Source organism: Salvelinus sp. IW2-2015, linkage group LG33 (genome assembly GCF_002910315.2).
Source record: "Salvelinus sp. IW2-2015 linkage group LG33, ASM291031v2, whole genome shotgun sequence".
NCBI lineage: Eukaryota > Metazoa > Chordata > Actinopteri > Salmoniformes > Salmonidae > Salvelinus > Salvelinus sp. IW2-2015.
In genome coordinates, this window is record NC_036872.1 from 9,308,215 (window position 1) to 9,317,849 (window position 9,635).

Genomic DNA, 9,635 nt, shown 5'->3' on the forward strand with positions numbered 1-9,635 from the left:
CGGCTATGTAACCCTGACCTGTTCACCGGACGTGCTACCTTGTCCCGGACCTGCGGTTTTCGACTCTACCGCACCTGCTGTCTCGACTTCTGAATGCTCGGCTATGAAAAGCCAACTGACATTTACTCCTGAGGTACTGACCTGTTGCATTCTCTACAACCACTGATTATTATTTGACCCTGCTGGTCATCTATGAACGTTTTAACATCTTGAAGAACAATCTGGCTTTAAATGGCCGTGTACTCTTATAATCTCCACCCGGCACAGCCAGAAGAGGACTGGCCACACCTCAGAGCCTGGTTCCCCTCTAGGTTTCTGCATTGCTTGCTGTTTAGGGTTTTAGGCTGAGTTTCTGTATAGCACTTTGTGACACCTGCTGATGTTAAAAGGTCTTTATAAATACATTTCATTGGTTGATTGATTCCATAGACATAGGCCCTGTTCGAATCCTTTGAAAATGCAACTTTCCCTCCTCCATTCTTTGAAGTAATCATTGATCTGACATTTTTTGGACTGGTGAAAGCTATGAACTTTAATTCTTGCTTTAACCTGTCCAATCATGCTAGATAAGTTATTAGTCCAAGGAGGAGAGGAAGGAAAGGAAGCATTTTAACCATTTTTAAATAGGTCCAGAGATGGATGGAGAAAGTCAGTTGTAGACTAATGTCCAGGTGAACAAACGTCAACAGACGTGAACATGGACAAAGACTAGTAAATCTCATACATAAACAGGAAACACTCATGACTGATTATAACCGATTATGAAACTGGACAGATAAGTGGAAGCGCAAAAGTCAAAGTATTGGCATTATCTTTGCCAAGTTAACCATTGACAGAACCCAGAAGAAGAGAAAAAGACCGGAGCGCTTACCAACTGCACAAAATAGTAATGATTTGTTTGTGACTAGCAGCCACAAGTGAGTGAAGTATTCTTTCTGTGTAGAGCTGCATAGCTTGTGCAGTCTAGACGGAGTCATCTCACACTGCTGTATGCATTTAAATCCTCTCTGTGTCATTAGAAAAGGTGTGAAAAGATGTCTAGACATTAGCCGCGCTACACCCTTAGCCGCGCTAAGCCCAAGATTCACTCTCACACACACCCTGTAGACCCTCCATTAAGTGGGTCAGGGTGGTGGTGAGTCCGGTGACCCTTGACCCTGAGTCCTGGGCTTTGGCCTGATCTGCATACTCACGATGTACCACATACTGCTCCACTTGGCGTCGTTGAAGAAGATGGACTGGGCGGGGCTAGTCTGGGCGGGGCTGGAGAGAGGGTGAGGGGCCGCCTTGTAATCCCTCTTGATCCGCCTCTTCACCACCTGCTGCTGAATCCACTCCACCTAAAGCAGAGGGCATACCATTGGACAGTGAGTAAAAACAATATCAAACAACAAATCGCTGAACAGGAATACGAAGGCATCACGGGCAAGCATGTTTTGGGTGGACAATGGGAGATGGAGGAATGTGTGTGGAGAAATATATTAACAAAGGTAAACACTGGCAGACAGACAAGTGTGCACATATGCATATGCATGTGCGCGCGCACACACACACACACACACATCTAATCTCTCAAACCTAATGGATTTATTTCACAGAATTCCTTGGCTCATCTCAGAAATTTGGGAGCATTGGGTAGGGTTTTTTTCGATTTCAAAATCAGGATGATGGACAAGGAAATCTCACACCTGGCCAGATTAGAGCCCTATACTTGATATGTAGCTACATAAATGACTGCTGTATCTCACTTTTGCACAAGGGTAGTGAAGTAGACAATCATATCAGAGGGAAAATCTGTCAGTCTCTCCAGAGAGCGGAGGAGAGAAAAGAGAGCGGAGGGGGAAAACTAAATAAAAATGGAGAAAAGAGAGCGATGGGGTAGACCAAGAAAAACACAGGCAGAAAGATAGAGGGGGGTGGGACACCTAGGATGTAGTTGTGAAGTCTAAAATGGAAAGAAACAAAAAATACAAAATGTAACAGTGATGGCGGGCGATCAGACTGGTGCGAAGACAAGACAGCAGGCACAAGTCTCTGCTCATTTTACTCTGTCATTAACATCAGGTTCAAAGTAACCGTTTACACACCTCACTAAGCTCAGAACAGCAGAGCCATCAGCATGTGTGTGCGTGTCTGTCTCTCTATCTGCCTGCCTACACCATGTCTATGTCCGTGTGTTCGTGCATGACGAGTGGTAAGCCTTACGCAACAGTCCTCAGACAGTCACCTGGACAGGAGGTCGAACCCCAGCAGTCAGTCATCCATTAGCTCCCACCACTGACTTGAGAGTGAACTAAGAGGGAGAGGAACCGGATCTGAACTCTCCCTCTTCCTTCAGATGGTGAACTGGACTGGGGGCTTTTGAAATACAACAGCTTCTGCTTTGCCCCTTCTTAAGGGTTTGCAGGTGGCTCTCACTCTATTGCAGTCTCTGCCTCTCTCACTGACTGGGTCAGTAACCAAGGGCAACCAGGATCCAAAAGGGCCAGCCGTACAGCAGGAGCGCCAGTTGAAGTCAGACGTTTGTCATGCATACTTCCTTCGTTTCTCGCTTCCTTGAAGGGATCACTGATCTGACAAGAACGTATAAGTAGAAGTGATGGGGTCCTTGCCTATCCAAATCTGTTATAAATCAGTGATTACTTTGAGGAAGTCTTGTATGGCTCAGGTGGTAGAGCATGGCGCGTGCCAGGGTTGTGGGTTCGAAAATGCATCCACTCACTACTGTAAGTCGCTTTGGATAAGAGCGTCTGCTAAATAACAGATATTATATATTTTTTTAAATAGGGTAAAAGGTCCCCAGGGTGAGGTCACACCCAAGCACCTCTTCTCCAAGCCACGGAGACCTGTGTGCCAACAGGTAGACCGCACAACGCACACACACACAAGGCGTGCCTGCTACACCCATCGGACTCTCACACAAACACACAGAGATGACTGGCATTATACAACTAAGCATAACAATGTGATTAGTTAAATAACTGACTACACAGACTGAGTCCAGAGCACCCATGATAGAGTCCTGCCCAAAACGAGACTGGCATCAGAATGATAGGACACTGATCCCTGAACAGACAGACTCCCAGCTCAGACTGCAGGGCCAGCTGACATCATTTACACATCTCCTTCCTGTCAACCCCTCACACAGAAGAGAAAGCAGAGGAAGAAGACAGGCAAAGAGAACACTGCGCTCTCTCTCTCCCCCCTCCGTGACGCCTGTCAATGCCAAACTGCCTCCTGCCCCGAGGGGAGTATTGTGGAATATGTTCAAAACGGACAATGTTTCAAGCGAGTATAATACATCTCACATTGATGACAACTATGCTCAGCAGCACTATGGTTGGTCGACTTTTCGGCGGCGCGCTGAACTACAATTGTGCCCTGGACTGTACGCATCACCAGGGCAAGACCAACGGCGGTGCTCTGAGACTCATCGATGACCCGTCTGGGAGGCCCGCGAACACTGAGGTGGCGATCGTGACAGGCTTACCTTGGGCTCCATCGAGATGAAGCTGTGTCCACCGCGACTGGACAGCGTCGATCTTTTGATGGTCCTGCTGTGAAAGAAGTGATAGTGGTCCTTCAGGTCTCCAATCTGCCGAGGAAAACACACACCATCAGTCTACAGTAAACACACTGGTTGCATCCGAAATGGTGTGAATTATGTTGGAATTTCAGATGCATTCACTGGTTATGTACCAAGAAGACATCAGGAGGTGGCATTATGAATGTAAATGAGACAGAAATATAAAACAAATAGTCTGTGTTTTTAACGGATCATTTTGTTTATGAAATATTAAGTGATTAAAAACGCGTCACTCTGTTACCAAATCCGAAAAGCTGTAACAAAATGACTGCAATTGAATTGGCCACAATGTGAAATCAGTCAGTAGAGCACAGTAAAGTAAAGTATAGTTAAATACAGCAGGGTAGAGTTCAGTACAGTAGAGCACACATGAGTAGAGTACAGTATAATATACTCTACTGGACTGTGCTGTCCAAACATGTGAAACATAGACGTCTATGATTGGTTCAGATTTGGTCCGGTCTGGACCAACCAAATTTAGTCTTGCTTGGGGGCGAAGCTTGATAGAATATAGCCAAGTGCAATGGAGGATGTTTTGTGTACCTATTCAGATACATCACCATGAAGAGAATGACGTTCATATGCATTTCTGTTTAATACAGATCAAAAACCCGTGACGTAATTCGGTTACCAGAATTATGGATTTAACAGGTCACATCAATAAGGGATCATAGCTTTCCCCTGGTCAGTACATGTCATTGAAAAAGCAGTGTAGTTGTATGGTTTGTTAAACAATGATTTTAGCTTGGCATACATTTGAAAGTGAAAAAAAAAAAAGTCTCAGTGTCAACTGTTACAGTGGAATTTCTCATAGACCCAGAAGTCAGGCGTTTGACCGCATCACTGTCAGAACGTGGAAGACACAAGGCAACAGCAGGTAGCCTACAGGGCATTCGGAAAGTATTCAGACCTCTTGACTTTTTCCACATTAAAGCCTTATTCTAAAATGGATGCAATTGTTTATTTTCCCCTCATCAATCTACACACAATACCCCATAATGACAAAGCAAAAACTGGTTATTATTATCAGCTGACGCCGACCAGCTGGTAAGTGTCTTCACTGACATCAACCTATCCCTGACCCAGTCTGTAATACCATTATGTTACAAGCAGAACACCATAGTCCCTGTGCCCAAGAACGCCAAGGCGACCTGTCTAAATGACTATCGCTCCGTAGCACATCTGTAACCATGAAATGCTTTGAAAGGCTGGTCATGGCTCACAACAACAGCATCATCCCAGACACCCTGGACCCACCCCAATTCGCATACGGCCCCTCAGGGGTGCTTGCTTAGTCCTCTCCTGTACTCCCTTGTCCACCCACGACTGCACGGCCGTGCACGACTCCAACAGCATCATTAAGTTCGCAGACGACACAACGGTGGTAGGCCTGATCACTGATGACGATGAAACAGCCTATAGGGAGGTCAGAGACCTGGCAGAGTGGTGCCAGGACAACAACCTCTCCCTCAACGTCAGCAAGACAAAAGGAGCTGATCGTGGACTACAGGAAACGGAGAGCAGAGCACGCCCCCATTCACATGGACGGGGCTATAGCGGAGCGGGTTGAGAGCTTCCAGTTCCTCAGTGTTCCACGTCACTAAGGATCTATCATGGTCTAAACACACCAACACAGTGGTGAAGGCACGGCAACACCTCTTCCCCCTCGGGAGGCTGAAAAGACTTGGCATGGGCCCTGACATTTCTACAGCTGCACCATCGAGAGCATCTTGACTGGCTTGGTATGGCAACTGCTTGGCATCCGACCGCAAGGCACTACAGTGGGTAGTGCGTACGGCCGAGCTCTCTGCCACCCAGGAACTCTATACCAGGCGATGTACTGATGCTACAGTTTACTATCCGTCAGTTTTATTCCTAGTTATATTTACATACACAACATGGCCATAAGTACACGGACACATGCTCGTTGAACATGTCATTCCAAAATCATAGGCATTAATATGGAGTAGGTTCCTCCCCTTACTGCTATAACAGCCTCCACTCTTCTGTGAAGGCTTTCCACTAGATTTTGGAACATTGCTGCTGGGACTTGCTTCCATTCAGCCACAAGAGCATTAGTGAGATCGGGCACTGATGTTGGGCGATTAGGCCTGTCTCGCAGTCAGCGTTCCAATTCATCCCAAAGGTGTTCGATGGGGTTGAGGTCAGGGCTCTTTGCAGACCAGTCAAGTTCTTTCACACCAATCGCAACAACCCATTTTTGTATGGACCTCGCTTTGTTCACAGGGCATTGTCATGCTGAAACAGGAAAGGGCCTTCCCAAAACTGTTACCACAAAGTTGGAAGCACAGAATCATCTAGAACGTCATTGTATGCTGTAGCGTTAAGATTTCTCTTCACTAGAACTAAGGGGCCTAGCCCGAACCATGAAACAGACCCAGAGCATTATTCCTCCTCCACCAAACTTTACAGTTGGTCCTATGCATTGGGGCAGGTATAGTTCTCCTGGCATCCGCCAAACCCAGATTCTTCCATCGGATTGCCAGATGACAAAGTGTTGATTCATCACTCCAGAGAACACGTTTCCACCGCTCCAGAGTTTTACACCACTCCAGCTGACGCTTGGCATTATGCATGGTGATGTTAGGCTTGTGTGTGGCTGCTTGGCCATGGAAATCCATTTCATGAAGCTTCCGACAAACAGTTATTGCGCTGACGTTGCTTCCAGAGGCAGTTTGGAACTTTGTAGTGAGTGTTGCAACCGAGGACAGACCATTTTTACACGCTTCAGCACACGGTTGGAAAGGAGGCATCCTATGACAGTGCCACATTGAAAGTCACTGAGCTCTTCAGTACTGGCCATTCTACTGCCAGTGTTTGTCTATGGAGGGTGCATGGCTGTGTGCTCGACTTTATAGACCTATCAGCAACGGGTTTGGCTGAAATAGCAGAATACACTAATTTGAAGGACTGTCCACATACTTTTGGTCATGTAGTATATCTACCTATCTCGTATCCCTGCACATCGACTCAGTTCTGGTACCTAGTGTATAGCGAAGTTATCGTTACTCATTGCGTATCTACTACGAAGCGTTTAACATTTTCTTGTATTTCTCCATTTTCTTTCTCTCTGCATTGTTGGGAAGGGCCATAAGCATTTCACTGCTAGTCCACACATGTTGTTTACGAAGCATGTGACGAATACAATTCCAAACATTTGATTTGAAATGTGATTTTATCAGGCAGACCCTTATTACTTTGAACCATGAAATACTAGACAGTAACTGTTGCGTGTGAGGCACCTGTTATTCCACCGTTGTGGAGCCTAATGACTACACTCCCCCTTCATTCAATCATTGTATGTCCCGTTTGTAATAGGCTGATCCCCGCCACACACACACACTCTCACACAAACAAGCCAGATACTATCCCGGGTTCAAGTTTCAAGTTTTAATCAAGGCACATAAGAATGAAGGTAGCGCGTTCGGGCTGGCCCTGTGGGAGGACTCTCCACTGTGTCCCCGGGCCCCGTGGCTAACCTTGACATTTGAACTTCAATCCGAGTGACAACGAAACGCCACGGTTCAATATCAAAATACGTTTTATTTATCAAAGAAAAACACCAGTGCAGGATTTGATTTTGAAAGTCATTTTGAAAGCTATTTGAAAATATATAACTTTGAGGAGAACCACAAACATACCTGTCCCATATTCTTATAGCCATATTTGCCCGCTATCCGATCAGCGATGTCGTGTCCCCCGTTTATCCGTACAGCCCAATGGTTGGTGTAAATCCGAGCTTTGCACCGGACAGACGTAAAACCGAGCAAGAGCGCCAGGACGCACATCAAGACTATTCTCAAAGCGGCGTTCCAAACCATCTTCCGCTACTTTTCCCCCGAGCCTCCCGTGTGTCCCCCTTCCGACTAGGCAAACAACCAAACTTCTCTTCTCGCCGCAGGCAGTGCAAGCAAGATTATCGTATAACTGTTCGCTCCACATAGACTACACGCAAGGAAAGAAAAAAACGGAAACCGAAAATGCCTCAAAAGCCCGTTAGACGGTCCTGTTCTGTGTTCTCCGCGTGCATGGAGAGTTCGAAGTTTGCGTTTGTCTGAGTATTTCTCCGTAGCAGCAGTGAGGATGATATGGCTGAATCTATGGTCTGAATACAGTGCTCTGGGTTAATTTCTTTCACCCAGAACTCGGATGGTGGTTCTCATTCTCCCTTTACAGTGGCGGAAAAAAACGAGCGACACTCTGAAGAGTAAGAACGACTAATGCTGCGTTCGTAACCAAGTGGGAGATGGAAATGTACCAATTGAATTCGTAAATACCAGTTGGATACTTTCATGTGCTTTGAACTCGTTGAAAAACGCCGATAGGCTATGGCCAACAAACTGCGTCACCTATGAACTAACAGTACAGCTATCATGCTTATATACAGTGCTCTGGGTTGTAACACATTATATAGTATAAATAATGTTTTGTTGCGTTTAACTGCCGAAAATGCTGTTATCGAGGTAATTTCCTTAGTAGGTGAGGTCAGCATGTGTGGGAGAAGTCTGAGCTCAGGGATGATAGACGAGTTTCCCACTAGTAATTACCAATTGGATGTCAGTTCAAATGAATGTTTTCCAGGCATATGTTGTAAAATCCCACTTTCCACTTGGTTACAAATGCAGCATAACCCTTGGTGCTGCCAGAGCTCTGCTGGGTCTTAAAGGCACACCCAATTAGATCTCAAGATGGTCTATCAGATACTGTATCTATGACAGAGACAGTATTTGCCCGTTTGAATAGGCCCTCTAAAGGCTATTGTTATTTGCTAATTGCTTGATATATCAGAATATTGCAGGCAGGGTTAATGTGATTTGGAACAATGTGCCAGACTTTGTTACTTTGTAGGCTTAACTATTTAAATTGTTACAAATGATTTCTGATGAATATGTATGAACTTTCCAATTTGTAAGTCGCTCTGGATAAGAGCGTCTGCTAAATGACTTAAATGTAATGTAAATGTAATTTCTGCGCACAAAATAGGGAAAACAACATTTTACGCACTGGGCTGGGCTTATTAGGCCTATAGCTTAAAAGACAAGATGGAAATGGTGAAAATCCCTTGTGTAGATTGTTATCATGAAGACCCCAAGCAAGTAATAACTAATTATTGCTGCCACCTCTCTCATCAGTGTTCAGCTTCGTTAAAGATGTTGCACAGTAGACTACAATCCACTAACATTTGTCACGGTAGTAGGCTAATGGTGTCATTATTGAGGTTGGGGTTATTTGTCGGCCAATTTGAGGCCTACTGATTACTAGGTTTTTGTTTTCGTAGCAGTTGCTTGGAGTAACTCTGCAGCAAGCCAGGGACAGTGCACACAGAAAATCTGTGTTCCGCCTCAAACACAAGTAGCAAATCAGCATAATTGCTCTAATTGCGGCCAATTTCTTGGTGAATGGACCCCGCTGTCAAATCTAACAACAAGCGGGGGACAAGAATATCTCACGGTCCTCCAAAATGAGATGAAAGGAACCAAAAACACCCCATGACCGCGAGCATTCAGTGCAGAGACGGAGTTGTAATCTAAAGCATTGAAAGGAGAAAAAACAAGCAATGATTTGAGAACGAAATCAACTACCCAGCTCACGACCCCCCCCCCCCATTCTCTGTGCGGCCTCACTGCTGTGGGGCCAAATCCAGCCCCCCCTATTCGGGAATGAACCGTGTGAACCCCACAAAACATCTTTGTCGACAGCATCTGAGAGAGCAGTAGCGAGTGACAACAAACATCGGCATTCCTGCGTACATTCCTGCTCGAGTTCATTGAAATGTTCAAGGTCGAGCCTACATCCACCATTGAGACGCCACTATTAGCCTATTTTGAACCATTGTGTGACACGGAACTAGTTTAGCTGGATAGAAACATCAAGTATGAGGCAACAGAGTTATAACAGCCTATATAACCTAAATATATTATCTTCACATAAGGGGGGCTTGGGGGTCTTTAGTTGGGGCCCATTATTGGGCTTTCCCTGTAGGGAAAAGGCCTCCGTTTTACACACCTGTACATGGAAAATGTAGATT

At 45.6% G+C, this 9,635-nt stretch overlaps 1 protein-coding gene across 1 annotated transcript in view; it reads right to left on the reverse strand.

Moving 5' to 3' along the window:
* The window catches only part of LOC111957470 (proprotein convertase subtilisin/kexin type 5-like), a 40,923-nt gene extending 33,092 nt beyond the window's left edge, over positions 1-7,831 (reverse strand). The window contains 3 exon segments of the mRNA XM_023978298.1: positions 1,194-1,340; positions 3,491-3,595; positions 7,249-7,831. Of these exon segments, the coding sequence (XP_023834066.1) occupies positions 1,194-1,340; positions 3,491-3,595; positions 7,249-7,428 (432 nt within the window). The 5' untranslated portion in view covers positions 7,429-7,831.
* Positions 7,832-9,635: the final 1,804 nt, after the last annotated feature.